Here is a 17,036-nt window from a genome sequence, read left to right as displayed (position 1 = left end):
AGGAGGGCCAAGGAGGGGCCAGTGTGTAACCATTATAAAACGGCTGAGTTCATCATGACAGAAGACTCAAGCCACGGATGAAGATTATAGCAAAATGATTGGATGTAAATATATATACACACACAACATTTATTTACTCATGCATGTATATCTGCATGTATTTCAAAATGTAGGCCAAGAATTTACTTAAAACAAAGATCCAGTGCACCAGTAGTAAATACTTTCAGTCTCAGGAGTCTTATGCTCACCCCAAAACGCAACCGTCTTGACAATGGACGCCTTCAGTACCTTCTCCTGATGCGCTTCAACAGATATTTTGGTCAACTGGGTCGGCAAATAGGCTACATATGCAATCATAAGTAGGCCACATAGGTCTAGTCCTTAAGTGTCTTCATAGTTCTATTTTTTTACTAGCATGGTTTCGCTGCAGCTTCCTCTGTTGTGGAGTTAACAGGTTTCCTATTTATACTTTATTTTTTTTACTTTCAATTTTCCTTGTGAGTGGGTCCAATAGCCAAGCTTACATTTTTGTGAAGTTGGACTGAAATGACTGAGCTGTATTTTCACATGAGGTCGTGTAGGCCAAGCACTCTGACTTTATTTTTGGTATTCTTAAAAATTCTGGCCTGCCTCATGGAGCCATTAGCCACATGTCGAGTTATAGGTGATGTACATTTTTACCAGCCTTTATTTGGTAGCCTATGTCTTACCCAATGTTCCTCTGTTTTGCCTGTGTTCGCTGATTGGATCGCCAAATATTTGGCTGGAGAAAACCCGCGAACACACCGCAAACCAAGACGTAGTACTGAAGGGAATCGAAAATTGATCGGAAGTACACTGTGTGCAAAATTATCAGGCAAGGTTTTATTGTATTATATTGCATTGCTCTTAGTCAATCAGAAATGTTAATAAACCTCGAATCAGAATATTTAACGAAGGGAAAGGGAATTTTGGCTTTCTCAGGAAAATATCTGTGTGCAGAATCATTGTGCAATTAAATGAAAAACTTGAATAAAAGATTTTCCCATCTTTTTTGTTTATTTTTATTTCTCAGAGAAAGAATAAAACTCAAAATGTACAAATAAACATTTGACATTTCAAGAAATATTCTTCTTCCATCCATGGCATCTGTTAGTTTATTGTTATGTTGATTATTAACTTGTGTGTGTGTGTGTGTGTGTGTGTGTGTGTGTGTGTGTGTGTGTGTGTGTGTGTGTGTGTGTGTGTGTGTGTGTGTGTTCTAACATTTCAACAGAAGCTGACAGCACTGCCCTAAAAAGCCAAAGAGGAGTATCTGCAAAAACGGCAAACTGAGAAAAAAACGCTTTTTATGTTTTTCTTAAAAAAAGTATAAGCATCCAATTATATTCAACCACAAAGGGTATAAATAGATAGATCAATGTGAGGTGAATACTAAACATTTGTTTTTTTGAAAAACAGGGGAAACGGTATTTTTACAGGCTATACTGCGCTTTGCATTTGCCTTACTGCTTATACTTACATGGCCATACAATAACATATTATATTATATAGGTGTCATTTAGGGGTTTTGGTGAAATATTTCAACAATTGTGGAATGGATTTCCATGAAATTAGATACATAGGCTACACCATTTCCACCTCAGGATGATTTGTAATAACTTTCGTGATTTTTTTAAAACTTTTTCTCCAGCACCTTAGTCATCGTCCAATACTTTGATTTATGACCAAAAAAAGCCCAAATCAATAGACACATACTGTTTGTACTGAGTGTATTTGTGCCTAAAAATGATTTTAGCATGTTGTACCTCCGTGTCGATAGGGGGCGCTTCTACTTTTCTTTATGCCTTTTAAGGCGATGTCTGTTTTGTTCTGAGGTGAAAGGACACAGAGCAGCAAGTCAAGATGACAACATTAAGACCGTTTACCTGCGATGATTTATTTAAATTTAACAATATGTGAGTGAAGTCTTCTCAGTTTTATTATACAGATTCTCCAAATATCCAGCTGTCTTGTGTTCATGTGGCTATGTCATCTGCACAGCCTGTTTTTTGGAGTTCAGCAGATTTAGCAGGCTAACTCGTGTGACAGCAGATGGACTGCTGACTGGAGGGGGGAAAGCTGTGCCAAACTCCGTTCAAAAGAATCGAGAAATTAGTAATCCCACTGTCAGCGGCAATATGGATACTTTTTATTGCTTGACTGAAACATATTGTAAATCAATAGTGTCTTCTGAAGGAATCGGCAAACATTTAATCAGTCAGCTGTCTGCCTTTTCGGTAAAAAATGTAATTGTTCTGCTAGTTACGCTAGCTGACGTTCACGTTTGTTAGCTAGCCTAGCTATGAAGTTAGCGAATAACGTAATATGAAAATCATGGCGTTTAGCCGTGCACGGGTATTCCGTATTTACAAAAAAAAAATATATCATAACTTTTAGTCATTTAGGTTAATATCCATAAATTAAGTCAAATTTTAAAATGTCAAATTGTTCGATTGAGTTTGGTTTATGTGTGTATTCAAAAACATTAACATTCTCGTAATCGAATTGTTATTGAAACAGATAAATGATAATTAAAATGGATTACATGACGTACTATTTGTGTTTTGTTCAACAGCAACCTGGACCCATTGACAGAAACAGTATCCTTTTATTTTAGGTGAAATATTAGCCATCTGTCATTTCACATGTAGTTATTACCATGTAATACATAACAAAAGACTTACTTTTTTGTGTAAGTGTGTAGTTTTCTTTAACCTTTGACCTTCAGTATGGGATCCCGTTTTACCTCCAGTACCTGGCTCACTGGCCGGAGTACTTTATCGTTGCTGAGGCTCCTGGTGGTGAACTGATGGGCTACAGTAAGTGCGCGCGCGCGCGCACACACACACACACACACACACACACACACACACACACACACACACACACACACACACACACACACAGAGAGAGTGTCTCATCACATTACATTTACTGCTTTCAAAATATTTCCCTCATTTTTTATTTTGGCTGACAATCTGTGTAGTCTGTTGGTGTGGGAGGCTTGGTTGTCTGTGAAAGGAAAATAAATGTCACGTCTGTACCTATACAGTCATTTGCATCAATGAAAACATATCTAAACACCCCCTCAAAATAAGTAGTATCTCAAACGCATCATAAGGACTTTACCAATAACATTTAACAATCTGGCCCTTGAAATATATGGTTCTGTTTTTATCAATTGTTCTGTAACATTTAAAAAAAGTAAAAAACCCATTTTTATACAGTCAATAACCTAATAATATAATATTTATACAGTGTGTGCTGTGTTTAAGATGCATACAGTTTTGTGTTTTTGGTAGTAAATTCAACTCAGTGACCCTTTTTTTCCTCTCTCTTCTTCTCATGGCTGACTTGTCGCTCGTGTGCAGTCATGGGGAAGGCGGAGGGATCTGTGGCGCGGGAGGAGTGGCACGGTCACGTCACCGCTCTGTCTGTCGCCCCCGAGTTCAGAAGACTCGGCCTCGCAGCCAAACTCATGGAGATGCTGGAGGAGATCTCGGAGAGGTTTGTACACGCGTCTCACCCTGAAGTACACAACGCGTACTGGACAGTGAAGTCTGTGTCTGCTGACAGGAGATACATGATGCGATTGGCAGTTTGCGGCCTGTCTTACATCTAAATAACTATGGGACAAAGATATATCTTAAACCTAGCAAAGCTAAATATTATCACGACTTATGTAGGCTAGCTTTCAGCAGCAGTTGCATCCAGATTGCCAGTGAAAGTGTGTAACGTAACATAACGTAGAGTGTAAGCAGCGTTTCCAACTCTCAGCTAAGGTCAAAAGTCAGATACCGCCCAACGGTCTAGATGGCTCCTCCCCCACGTCTAAAATCGGCACGTCAAACTTGATGACTCATAGCAGTTCTCCACAAACCAATGGGTGACGTCCCACATGCTGTGTCCTTTAATATTAACGGTCTATGGCGTTACCTTTTTAACGTTGTCTTGTAGGAAGGGCGGATTCTTCGTGGATCTCTTTGTGCGAGTCTCCAACCAGGTGGCGGTGAACATGTACAAACGTCTGGGCTACAGCGTCTACAGGACGGTGATCGAGTATTACTCAGCCAGCAACGGAGAACCGGACGAAGACGCCTACGGTAGGATGAGTTACCAAAACTGCAAACAGATAATTAACAGGATTTGTCAAGCAAATGAAATGAGTCCCTTTTTAAAGACAAACTTGAAAGGGGCACAACAGGTACATTTAAGGCCTTTTCAGGCAGCTGTTGCATTTATTTATTTCAGTACACTGAGACTGGCTCAATTTAGTCAAAACACTGAGCTAAGTTTGATTTTATTTTGAAAGATCTTACAACCTTACTTACCTTATGAGTGGTAACATAGAGAGCCTTCTGCCACTGTGGTGTGTTTAGTTCAGGTAAGCACCTGTCTGCAAAACTACCAAAAGCTGCGTTGCATCCAGTAACTGTCAAAACCGAAAGCCAAAGGATCAAAAACTAATCCAAAGATATAATAGTGAATGGCATCTTTCAAAATAAAATAAAAAGCTGCTGACTGCAGACTGACACACTAGACTATGAGTCACTCTGGCATTGGGTAATACAGCTCATTAACTATGCCCATGTAGCCAAGCTGCACCAATCACATCTGTGTATCTGATGTGGGCGGGGCCAGAGGCGAGCTGAACAGTTTAATCTACCAGTTAGCTCCGCTGGTAGCTAAGCGTATTGGACTCTGGATACGTCACCCTGTGTGTGGTTGTGATTGGTCGTAGTGTTATCCAATTGCGTGCAGTGAGATTTTCAAATGCACGCTTGGTGCCGCCCCTCGAGATGGGCGACTTCCCTTAATCTTTCAGATTTGGGTCTGGATTTCCAGGCTTTGCTTTCATGTGTAAAAAAAGCAGGCAGGTAAAAACTATGATAAATTGTCTTTTCGGATATGGCTGGCTTAGTGTGCATGCATACAGTGGAAACAGTGGATGAGTCTTGTAGCACCTTAAATAGATATCTTAAATGACAAATTTACCATTTAAAGGGTCAGTTCACTCAAATTATAAAATTTCACTTTTAGTGGTAAGAAACAGTATTCTGCAGATTATAACAAAACATCTGTGAAAGACACATTTATTTTTTAAGTCTTGAGCAGCAGCTGACATTTTATTCACCTGAAAACCTGGAGAAATGACACCAGACCCATCTGTGTGGATGGATACCACTAGAAGTAACAATTCTTTTTCATGTATTTTTGATGACCTGGCCCTATTTAATGACTTTCAATTAGCACACCAACTGTAGTATGAAACAAAAAAGCCTCTGTTCTGCACATTTTCCTGTTAAGAAAATCTGTCTTTATACGACCCAACAGGAGAGGGAGCTGTTTCCCATAGAACAAGCAGAGACCTTTAAGTTTGAAAAACTGACATTTTATATTTGGTCTTTCATGTTGCAGACATGAGGAAAGCGCTGTCCAGAGACACGGAGAAGAAGTCCATCATCCCGCTGCCACACCCAGTCCGACCAGAAGACATCGAATAACAGACTGTGGCTCTCTGACGCATCTTTACCTCTTTGTCCTGATAATCACATGTGAATAATATGTAATGACTGACCCCGCTCAGTTACGTTGTACATAGTTAAACTGTCCCAGAAGCTGCTTACCACTTCAGTCATAGTCAGAGAGCCACAATGTACACCTTTTAATTTCCCAAAAGGATCGAATTCCCATTTCCTGTAAATTCTGAATGAACATTTTCTTAAGAAATAAGACAACAAAGTGGGATTGATTTGACGTTTGTATAATGCAGAAAACATGGTCGTACAATAAAGACTACTCACAAGCTGGTTTTGAAAACATTCAGTAGAAAAATGAATCCAGGAACAACGTCATCCTGGACATTTGAGCGAGGGAACATGAATTTACTCTTTATCTTCATTTCCGCCATCCTCTTTCTTTCCATTCTCTTCCCCCTTTTTCTTCCCATCATCCTTATCATCATCATCATCATCATCATTACTACTGTCACTCTCACTACTGCTGCTGCTGTCGTCTCGGTCATCGCACGTCTTCTCCTGTTCCGTTTCCGTCGCTGTGTTTTTGTCCGAGTCGTCTTCCGGCAGGTTCTCGGGAGCAGCTGCAAGCTCGCCGGAGGGCGGCGATGTCTCTTCAGCCGCTTCGGGAGACTTTTCTTGATTATCATCCTCCTGAATCTGCTGCCTCTTCCACATCTTTGCCATGGCCAGCAGCTTGAGGTTGGGCTGGTTGGCCGCGTCCTCTGGGAAGATGTAGTCGTAGTACTCCTCCCAGCCTGCGTCCGACTGAAAGAACCAACAGAGACGAGAGATGGAGATTAATTCCTGTGATTGGCTGCAAAGAATTATTTTAAAATCAACATTTCAACATCATCATTTGAATTTGCCAGTGCAAAACAGAAATGTCTTAAAGCCCTAAAGATATACTGTTAATAATATGGAGCAGAAGGTCTGTAATGCTAAAAAAAAAATACAATTTTGGAACTTTTGGTTGAACAAGAACTCCACACTGCTGTCTTATCTTCAATACAACACCACAGCTAAGTTAGCCAAACCAGTTCAGCGGTTGACGTGAAGGTCTTACCCCATCCTCGGCCGTCAGCTTCCTCCTCTTCTTCACCTTCTCTGGCAGCAGCTTCCGGACTCTGTCCATGGTGCTGTCGTCTCCAAACTCCCTCTCAAAGTCCCTCCAGGACTCGAGCAGCATCAGCCGCTCCTCCTTCTCCTCGCAGTTCCTCATGCCCTTGTTGGCCTCCTCGTAGATCTGCCGGCACTTCTGGAGCCGATCGCTGCTGTCGATCGACAGCTCAAACTTGGCGTAGCTGATCCAAACCTGCACGGGAGAAGAAGAAAAATAAGTCAGAGTCAGTCATCTCAGAGTTGTTGGTTGGTTGAAAAAAAGAAAGACAAATGGATCAGTCCGAATCCAGATCTTCAATGAGCATGGGAGGCTACGATACAGCTCTTACCTTGACGTGCTGGGTGCGCTGCAGCAGCCTTTTGTAAAGGTTCCGGGTGTTTCCAAACTCCTCTTGCTCAATCTCAAAGTCAATATAGGACTTCCACAGCACCTGAAAACACAACAGACAGATGCTTTGAAGGCCCTCATGCAGTGAATGCATTTTAGTCACAAAGGCAAGGATGGATATTGCAGTGTTTCCCATGTTGATTTTGCAGTGGCGGCCCTCCACGGCAAAATTTCTGCCGGCACAGTATCAGAAATAGGGCAAGACGCACAACGTAGTTGCGGCTGACTTTTAAATGATCCTGCCGACACAATGCACGCCCTGTTGGCTGCTGCTCACATTACAATTTACAGGGCAACGTTCTACAGCTCATCGCCCTGATATCAAACATCTGGAAACGGAAAGTGAGTCAGTGTAATATAATACAAATTGGAAATAGTTTAGTCATTTTTAGATGTAGTTTTGGTTTCCTTATGAAGAACTTCTTGTCAAATTTAGCCTTTTTGAACAAACAATTGCATCCTTCACAAACACACCTAAACCACCCCCGCAGCTGCCAGTAGCTCCTCACATACAAACGCATTATATTACGTCAGACGAGACGGATTCTCACACAATCTTGCAAAAATACAGGAGGCGTGCAAGATAGGCATGGCAATAATTCAATTTCATAATTTATCTTCCAATGGAATGATATTGTGATGAAATCATATATTGAGATATCATGATAGCCAATTTTGTCAAAAATGATAACAAGCACATACTCAACTTTCTCAGAAAGTCTGTTGTGAAACATTTTTATTGGAATATCATTGAAGGAATTGCAGATTTGTTTTAACCACACTATTTTTGTGCATGCATGTGCACAGTCAGTATGTAACTAGATTAAAAACAAAAAAATGTTTGCTCTATAATTGCACTTGAAACTAGAACGGCATATATTACCAGACTGCCCGCTGTTGTAACTGTTGTATATTTGCTTTTACCCACTTAGTCATTCAGCCACTTACTGATGATATTTATCAAAACTCATGTGTGATATTTGTGAAAGCATAAAGTCAACAATACAATATCGTTGTGGAATTGATATCAAGGTATTTGGTTTTTTTCCATATCGCCCAGCCCTGCTCTAAACTGTTCTGTGAAAGCACTTGTCAAAAATGTCAACGCAATATGATATCAATGTACCAATGGATCAAGATTATCGTGATATCTGATTTTCTAATTGCCCAGCCCTGGTGCAAGGTCATCCACATTCCCCGGCTCTGACAAATGAAAAAAAGGATGAAGAAATGGATAAACAAAACGGCAAGCAATACCTCAGGCATGTCCAGCCGCGGCTGTCCGATGGCGAGTTCAAAGATGGCGCGGGCTCTCTCGACGTCTCCCAGGATGGTCTCCAGCTCGGAGAACTTGATCCAGGTGGTGCAGTTCTCCGGGCTGAACTCCAGGTATTTCTCGTACAGCTTCCTGCAGCGGTCGAACTCCCGCAGCTGCAGCTCCAGCTCGATGTAGCCCTTCAGCAGTTTGTTCTTCGGGCATTTGCCGATCGCTGTACCCTGAAGGACAATCACAGATACAGTCACACTGAGTTCCTCTGCGGGTAGCGATGGTAAAGAGTAGTGTTAAAGAAGTGGAGTGTTTGCTTTGAAATGTCCTAGCTTTCCCTGACTTTAGATATTTTTTTTGTGCATCATATCAGATATTTGTTTTTATCGATTATGCGGTTTTCTTAGTGTGAGTGTGCTATTTGTTATATTTTTATGAAAGGAATGTGAAAAAAATATGCGAAAATAATAAATACCGCGATATCTACATTACTTGTGGTAAATAAACAGATATTAAAGTGTACTCAGTTCTGCTGCTAACTAACACAAAAAAACTCTGAGTGTTTCTAGCGATATATCGCAGCCTTTCACAATCTGTTTATCACGATGACAATAAAAAACAATCTCTTATGCAGCCCTCATTTTTATTTTGGGTGAGAAATGGTCTAAATAAAAAGCAATTTTAAAACTGAAAAGTTTTGACTTAGCTATAGCTGGCTTTGGCGGTCGACAAAAAATTCTCCCTCCGTTTGGCGAACACAGTTTTTTGCCCAAGGAAGCTGAATCTTGGCGGGTGGTGAATGAGTAAGTTAGTGAGTGAGTGAAAGAGAGTGAACTTAGTGAGTTTGTGTGTGTGTGTGTGTGTGTGTGTGTGTGTGTGTGTGTGTGTGTGTGTGTGTGTGGCGTGTGTGTGCGTGTGTGTGTGTGTGTGTGTGTGCGTGCGTGCGTGCGTGCGTGCGTGCGTGCGTCTGGATGCATTTGTATATGTGCTCTAGCTATTATAAACTTGCGCTTGCATACAACTGAAATCGCAGCTTTGCCTTTACAGAGAAAAGAAAATGGAAAAGGGACTGCTTCTGTTTAAATGTGAACAGTACAGTATCCTAATGTTGATCTAAACAACAGTAATATATATTTTAAAAACTCATCAGTTGATGAGTAAATCTTACCATAACCTTTCGGGCTCCCTGCAGGTTCTTCTGCCGGATCTCAAACTGAGCGTAGAGCAGCCAAATCTTAGCGAACGTGAACTAAAACCAAAAAATAAGGTTATCCCAACCTGGTAACAACAGTAGAGAGACTTTGACTGTATATATCAACACTAAGGGCAGCATTCTGACTACTATTGTCTTTATTATAAGAGAAAAAACAGATGATCTGAGACATACAAGTAAAAGCCAATATCTGAATTACCTTTTTATGCGGGATGAGGTCTAGAGAGGCCTGGTACACCTGCCTCGTTTTCTCAGGATCCTAGAAAATGAAAAAGAAAATGTATGTAGTATGTTTTCAGCATATTCAGCTTGTGGTCCGTTGTTTACTGAGATGAAATCCTAATGAATTAGAAATTTAAGCTGACTGACGGACAGAGCTTGTTAGGAAACTTCTATTCAGTCAACATTCAATTTCTTTTTCTTATGATTTTTTCTGTATGTAGGGGTCCTTTCCCAGTGGTCTGTTGAAGTAAAAGTGAAGGTGGATGATGAAGAAAAGCGTGTTAACGGACCTTGACCTCCAGCTCTTCGTACAGCGCGTAGTTGATCCACAGGTAGATGTAGCGCTTCCAGTGTCTCTTCTCCTGGATGGGGGGGATGTTGGCGATGGCCCTCTCATAAACGTCTCGCACCGTGTCGGGGTCGGCGTCGTTCTCCACCAGACGCAGGTAGTCGAACCACGCGTCGTAGTTGTGTGGGTTCGCCTGGTGGAAACATGTCAGTGATGAGAACAGGAAGTAACTTTTTCAATATGTTGCTTCCATAATCCTTTTTGGCGTTTTTTTTAAGTTTACGTTTTTATGCGGATTAAGTTCTTATGGAAACAGTCAAATTTTATTAAATTCCATGTCTATCGACACAAAGTTTGTACGCTCAATCTCACCAGATTTTCTCTTAATCAATAAACGCTGTTTACGTTTTATGGTTTCAAGCCGCTAGGGGTGCACGGTTCAGAAAATGTCACGATTCAATATTGATTTTTAGGTTGACAATTTGATTCAAAATGGATTCAGGTTATTTTACTTTTCCCATGCAATAGTATAAAATAAAAATTATATGAATCGATTTTTGGAATTTAACGATTCAAAATCGATTCATTAGAGCTTGAATCAATTCATAAATGTGAATCAATGTGTTTTCAAAGTTTTATTCATTTCATTATTCATTTTTACAAGTGGACGAGAGATTTTTTAAATTTAATTTACAAGAAAAATATAACGGCTATTTTAGCGTTCTCGTCTGGCATTTACGTCCATCTGCATCATCATAGCGATGTTTTGATGACGTCGTTGTCGTAATCAGCTGGCACATGAGCACAACTATTACAACTTATATTACAACTTGTGCAATATGAATCATTTGTACGCAGACGGCGCAATCCTTTTAGGCCCGCAGACTTTGTTCGCAAATGGAAGCTTGAACGTTGTGCGATTCACTGCGAAAATGAATGGAAACACCTTAAAATCTCAAATCTATTCGATACACCAGGTTTACTGCGAAACAGCATGTGACGTCATTACGCACACATTTTTTTATTTGCTTTGAAACTGTTGGATGGAAACACACTTTCACCGCATTTATTTGTTATATATGTTTTTAGCGAAACTTCAGATGTTCAATTGACATGTGAATTGAAACAACCCTAAACGTGCACGTGCCTGAACGTGCAACATTCATTTTCCATGGTAACTACCTTGACTTCCTCCTCATACTGGAACCGCCGTTTGTTGACGATGACGTCCTCGATTCCCCTCCGGTCTCCGAACTTCTTCTCGAACATCGTGTAGAACTTGAAGAGCTCCTGGGCCTGGTGTTTGGGGATTCTGTCCAGAGCGTACTTATAGATCACCCGAACGCGTTCAAACTGTCAAAGCAACGGGACGTTTCACACAATCAGTCATTCAACAAGATTAGGTAAGAAGCAATGACAGCCAACACACAGTTAGTTAGTAATTAGTTCCACAATCTAAAGACAAGGATAGCAACGGTTTTAATGAGTCTCCAGCATAACAAGAAACCAAAGGCTCTAATTTGAATTCATTGAGTCTGCTACAGGTTGGTTGTGTTCTCCACAAACCTCTTTCTGTGTCTCCTCGAACTTGGCGAAGGCCACGAAGAGGTTTTCGTCCACATGAACCTCACCGAAGAACTCCACCGCCCTCTCGTACACCTTCCGGCTGTGGGCGATGTAGCCGTGCCTCTCTTCAAAACGACCATACTTGATCCAGTTCTTCACTTCGGGATGAACGATGACGAGTGCAGCGGAGTGAAGGAGTTTTTACACAAACTTACAAATTCTATAATCATTTTTCAGGCAAAAACACAAAATCTTCTCTGGTTTTAGCGTTTGTAATAGGGATAGACAGATTATCGGCCCATCTCTGTATAAGTGTTTTATTTGCATGAAAACTAATAAAGTTAAAAGTTCCATTGCATAAAGATTTCACTTCGAGGTTTTTTAACATAATATGAGTTCCCCCAGCCTGCCTGTGGTCCCCCAGTGGCTAGAAATGGTGATGGGTGTAAACCGAGCCCTGGGTATCCTGCTCTGCCTTTGAGACAATGAAAGATGGGCCGATCTGGAATCTTGCTCCTTATGAGGTCATAAAGGGAAAGGTTACCTCCCATTTCTCTGCTTTGCCTGCCCAGAGAATTTGGCCCACCCATTAAAGAGACATCATGGCTTTCAAATGAGCAAAGTGGCAGTTGGTCAAGGAAACATCCACACCCTCCACCAAAAACATCTTCTCACTATCTGCTAGCTGCCTGTCCCCTGAACACACTGTAAAAAACATGGTCATATTCAAATAACAGCTAGCCTAATGATAATAAACTTGAACTTTGTTTATGCTTTTGGCTGAGTGACATAACTTATCTTTGAACATTATTTGAGGGGAAGACCATGATTTGCCTCCGTGCATATTCAGTTTTCTTATCTTAAAGTTTTTGTGCTCGTTGTTTTGAACACTCACTCTTCCTGTAAAGTCCTCATTGCTGCTTAAAACCCTTCAGTTCAAATTTGGCATAACACAGCCTTCTCTCAGCAGATTAATACTTAGAACACAACACAGGAAACACCAACAGAAAGGATATATCTCTCATAAATGGTGCGAGCTTTGTCCACTTCCTTGTAGCGCAGCTCAAAGTTGATGTAGGAGTGCCAGGCCTGCTCATCGGGCTCCCACTCCATCCAGCGCTCAAACACCTGCCTGCAGCCGGCGACGTTCCCCAGCATCTCCTCCATGTAGGTGTACTTGTACCTTTGGCAGGACAAAACGTCAAGGGGAATTTAAAGCAGAGGTACATGTTTGGAAAGCCATGTAGAAAAACAAAAAGTAAAACACACACCAGAGATTCTCCATCAGCATTTTACAGGCAGATGAAGCTTTTCAGAGCTTCAACCATACATTCTAAATAGATTCAAGCGTTTCTTTTCCTGGATTTTCTAATGGAAGTAGCCAATCACTTGTTCCCTAGCAAAGCAATCCAATTGAAAAAGAACCTCTACAATTAAGGAGTCCATTCCACAAACAAAAACAAACTGTCAGCTACAAACTTCATTCGTACCAGAACTGGCTGACTCGCGGGAGGATGGTGATGGCTCTGTCCCAGATGTTGCGGGCGTGGTTCACCTGCCGGCTCTTCATCTCCATCTCGGCGTACTTCAGCCACAGAGTAATGTTGCGGTGGTCGACGTCCAGCGCTCGCTCGTAAATGGACCGAGCCCTGAAACCGGAGGAAGCAGCGGTGAGGGAAAACTGTACAGCAGAGACATGTGTGGGACTGTTGAGGGGGAAAATGGAAGACTGATACTTTCATGGCTACAGCACACTACCTCTGGATCTCCTTCAGGCTTTCCTCCCATTGTGCGTATTTGATCCAGTTACTGATGACAGTGCGATTCTTTCTGATGTTGTCCTCAAACCCCTGAAAGAAACAGGCAGTGGTTTGACAACAGTCAAAAATACAATGAAGTTGTCCAATAGTCTTTCTGGTGGGTGTCTGAGCAGACATACAACAACGTTATCTCACACTATTAAATGAGCAATACATATTGCATTGAAAAAGGGATTTTAAAAAGGTCTAATTAGGGCTGGCCGATATGGAGAAAATCGAATATCACAACACTTTTGACCTAATACCTCAATATCAATACGGCAACGATATTGTAGCGTTGACTATCGGTGATTTCACAAAATATTTACACAATGAGATTTTTGATAAATAATCACCAGTAATGTGGCTATAATGACTAAGTGGGTAAAGGCAAATAATAGAACAGTTACAACAGTCTGGTAAGTTCACAAAATGACATCACTTTACTGTAATGCAGCCTTTAAAACCAAGAAAAGAAAACACTCATATTACGATATCCAAAATCTAAGACCATATCTAGTCTCATACCTCAATATCAATATAATATCGACATATTGCCCACTCCTATGTCCAATCTCATCTTATTTGGGCAGATTTGACACTTGCCGCACACCGAACATGCCGTGTCAGTGGAGAGACTAAAAAGCTGAGCACTTACCTTCCTCTTCCTGAGTTTGTAATCGTTCAGCTCCTCCTCATCAGTGATCTTCTGTTTGGGTGGCGGCGGCAGAAGTTCGAGCTCCCTCTCTTTGGCTTCCCTCAGCAGCTGCTCAGCAGTGATCTGAACCTCTGCGGGGGCTTTATTCTTCACCTGGAACACAAGGAGAAGTTGTTAAAAATGGCGTGACTGCAGTTGTGAGCAAAATGTCCCAATGTTGTTCATGTCTCAATGCTAAATACCCGTAACCTGTTAAACTGTCTTATTTCTTTCATCCCATGACATAATCATCTAGCTTATCAGGTTGAAAGTTCAAGTCAACACTAAACAGGAAATTGACAGAATGTTCCACTAAGTAAACTGGAAGTATTTAAGAGGTAACGGGGCAAAAGTCTTAGATCTGTATCTTTTTAGTTGTTGATTAGTTGTTAGTGTGTGTGTGTGTGTGTGTGTGTGTGTGTGTGTGTGTATATATATATATTTGGGGTCACTTACAAATTTCTATTGCAGGCCATTACAGACAGAATACCAGCTGAGATCACGTGCATTGTTTTTTAACCATGTGCTTCCATAAATGCAAAAGGACTCTCCAATGTTATCTCAATTAGTTTTAAAAATGACAACAGATTAGTGAACAGAATGAGCCTTTTACATGAAAAAAATTACATAACCTTATCGCCAGGGGACTATAGTCAAATACAAAAACTGACTAACTGCATCAAACAAATTAACGACTGGATGTGCCAGAACTTTCTGAAATTAATGAAGGAAAAACTGAGGTAGTTGTTTTTGGAAAAAAAGAGGAACGATTAAAAGTCTGCGCTCAGCTTCAAACAACAATGTTAAAAACAACAGACAAAGCCAGAAATCTTGGTGTAGTCATGGACTCAGACCTGAACTTTAACAGCCACATTAAGACAATTACAAAGTCAGCCTACTATCACCTTAAGAATATATCAAGGGTTAAAAGACTTATGTGTCAACAGGACTTGGAAAAACTGGTCCATGCTTTCATCTTCAGTAGACTTGACTACTGTAACGGGGTCTTTACAGGTCTCCCTAAAAAATCAATCAGACAGCTGCAGCTGATTCAGAACGCTGCTGCTCGAGTCCTCACTAAGACCAGGAGACTGGATCACATCACTCCAGTTCTGAAGTCTTTACACTGGCTTCCTGTGTCCCAAAGAATTGATTTCAAAGTACTCTTGCTAGTTTATAAATCCCTTAACGGTTTAGGTCCAAAATACATTTCTGATCTGCTACTACACTATGACCCCCCCAGACCTCTCAGGTCATCTGGGACAGGTCTACTTTCTGTCCCCAGAGTCAGAACTAAACAGGGTGAAGCAGCTTTCAGTTTCTATGCTCCTCATATCTGGAATAAACTCCCAGAAACCTGTAGATCCGCTGCTACTCTCAGTTCTTTTAAATCAAGGCTGAAGACCTTCCTTTTTGATGCTGCCTTTCTTTAAATGAATGCTCATTTCTTTCTTATGCTGCACTGTAACTTTTATTTGTGTTTTATGTGTCCTAATGTTTCTATTTTGTTTTAACTGTCTATTCATGTGTCTTATTGATTTTTAATGCTTATGACTTTTAACTGTTTGTACTTGTGTTTTATCTGTTTTAATGATTTTGTGTAAAGCACTTTGAATTGCCCTGTTGCTGAAATGTGCTATACAAATAAAGCTGCCTTGCCTTGCCTTTGGACCATTGGATGAATTGTTGCTGATAATGGGAAACGCAAATATTGCATTAAAGATCAGCCCCCCCAGGTCAACTGGTATAGAAATATGTAAGTGACCCAAACCTTTAAACGGTGTGTTGTATATATATAGTTAGACAACTTAATATTAGCGGTTGTCGAGTTCATGCGGTTTCCGTCAGGCTAACGTTACCACTCCAAAACATACAGTACATATTATATATTGCATAAGTTCATGTATATTCTTAGCCGAGGTGACAGCTACATATGGTCGTGGTTTGAAGCAACCGTGTGCACTATCTGGCGCTTTGCTCACTCAAAGTTTAGCGCTAACTATTTGTTAGCATTAGCTTAGCCGAAGTCAAGAGCTCATGGCTGTTGAATTGAGCTTTGTTTTCTTACCTTCGCCACCTTCGGTATCCGCTGTTTGCCCGCCGCGGTGGAAGCCATGTCTAACGGCAAGTTTAACCCCACAACACTGAACAATTAAGCTACCAAACGCACTTCAAACGTTTACGAAACAACTAAACTAAAATCAGGTACCCAAACGTTTTGGCAACATCAAGCGCCAGCCACCATGACAGTACCCAGAAGGCCTTGCGAGCAACGAGTACAAGCCAATCAGAGGCGGAGTAGGGTCATGCCTTGCCCATCGTTGGAAGGAAAATGCTGCATTCACGTGCTCCTCGGATGGTCGCTTTTGCCGAGTTTAAAAGTCGTTTTTCCGAGTTCGGTGGTCACAAGCTTTAAATTAAATACATGGCCTATGTTTTATAATGTGTGAGAAAGCATGAACGCTACAAAGAAGATGAGTTGTATTTTAATTGCTTGGAACGTTTAAAAATATATATTTCCAGTATTTATTTTCTGTTTGAAGCTTTAAATTAGTGGTTTTGTCCCAGACTTGTTGGCCTGTATTTCCTAAAACCACTAAAATATTGTTTTACCTGACTTGTTCATGCCATAGTCATAGAATCATAATAAATAACTTTTCTAACAATCTAATAATTTTCTAATAATCTAATGATGTTGTGGACAACAACTAACAGAACAACCTAATATCACGTTAATATCACGTTCTCATGTAATTGGTAATTACCAATTACATGAGAAGAACAAAAAAAAGAAAAAGATATACAACACGTGAATTAATAAAAACAATTCTTATCACTAACCCATGATTTACTTTAGTCCGCCATGGATGCAAATTTGGAAAATCGTTTAGCAAAAATTTCCGAAATGTTGTCCTGACTCACCTGTATTTTCCCGG

General features: G+C 40.7%; 2 protein-coding genes across 2 annotated transcripts; one reads left to right on the top strand and one right to left on the bottom strand.

Moving 5' to 3' along the window:
- The first annotated feature begins 1,818 nt into the window (after window positions 1–1,818).
- On the top strand, window positions 1,819–5,823 carry naa20 (N-alpha-acetyltransferase 20, NatB catalytic subunit). Its single transcript, XM_032543864.1, has 6 exons — window positions 1,819–1,937; window positions 2,597–2,621; window positions 2,750–2,840; window positions 3,393–3,528; window positions 3,979–4,124; window positions 5,440–5,823. The coding sequence occupies exons 1-6, from the start codon at window positions 1,885–1,887 to the stop codon at window positions 5,523–5,525; spliced, it is 537 nt and encodes a 178-aa protein (XP_032399755.1). The 5' UTR covers window positions 1,819–1,884; the 3' UTR covers window positions 5,526–5,823.
- An 11-nt stretch (window positions 5,824–5,834) lies between these two features.
- Window positions 5,835–16,402, bottom strand: crnkl1 (crooked neck pre-mRNA splicing factor 1). Its single transcript, XM_032543803.1, has 14 exons — window positions 16,169–16,402; window positions 14,062–14,214; window positions 13,363–13,454; window positions 13,095–13,253; window positions 12,621–12,787; window positions 11,605–11,783; window positions 11,221–11,391; window positions 10,040–10,231; window positions 9,727–9,786; window positions 9,483–9,563; window positions 8,305–8,544; window positions 6,989–7,090; window positions 6,604–6,852; window positions 5,835–6,305 (listed from the first exon to the last, which is right to left on the bottom strand). Exons 1-14 carry the CDS (start codon window positions 16,214–16,216, stop codon window positions 5,907–5,909), a joined length of 2,292 nt encoding a protein of 763 aa, XP_032399694.1. The 5' UTR covers window positions 16,217–16,402; the 3' UTR covers window positions 5,835–5,906.
- Between the last annotated feature and the right edge of the window lie 634 nt (window positions 16,403–17,036).

The sequence above is a fragment of the Etheostoma spectabile genome, chromosome 18 (assembly GCF_008692095.1).
Source record: "Etheostoma spectabile isolate EspeVRDwgs_2016 chromosome 18, UIUC_Espe_1.0, whole genome shotgun sequence".
In the NCBI taxonomy this organism is placed as follows: Eukaryota; Metazoa; Chordata; class Actinopteri; order Perciformes; family Percidae; genus Etheostoma; species Etheostoma spectabile.
Note: the sequence above shows the minus strand (reverse complement) of the source record. Positions and strands in the feature narration are given on the sequence as shown.

What these genes read in the sequence shown, in the direction of transcription:
- naa20 (XM_032543864.1), top strand. Translation starts at nt 1,885, where the DNA reads ATGACAACATTAAGACCGTTTACCTGCGATGATTTATTTAAATTTAAC. An exon ending in TTATTTAAATTTAACAATAT is followed by an intron (nt 1,938 to 2,596) that starts GTGAGTGAAGTC and finishes TTTGTTCAACAG; the next exon opens with CAACCTGGACCCATTGACAG. An exon ending in CTGGAGGAGATCTCGGAGAG is followed by an intron (nt 3,529 to 3,978) that starts GTTTGTACACGC and finishes GTTGTCTTGTAG; the next exon opens with GAAGGGCGGATTCTTCGTGG.
- crnkl1 (XM_032543803.1), bottom strand. Translation starts at nt 16,216, where the DNA reads ATGGCTTCCACCGCGGCGGGCAAACAGCGGATACCGAAGGTGGCGAAG. An exon ending in ACGAAGAGCTGGAGGTCAAG is followed by an intron (nt 9,787 to 10,039) that starts GTCCGTTAACAC and finishes TTCATTTTCTAG; the next exon opens with GATCCTGAGAAAACGAGGCA. An exon ending in CGCGGCTGGACATGCCTGAG is followed by an intron (nt 7,091 to 8,304) that starts GTATTGCTTGCC and finishes TTGTGTTTTCAG; the next exon opens with GTGCTGTGGAAGTCCTATAT.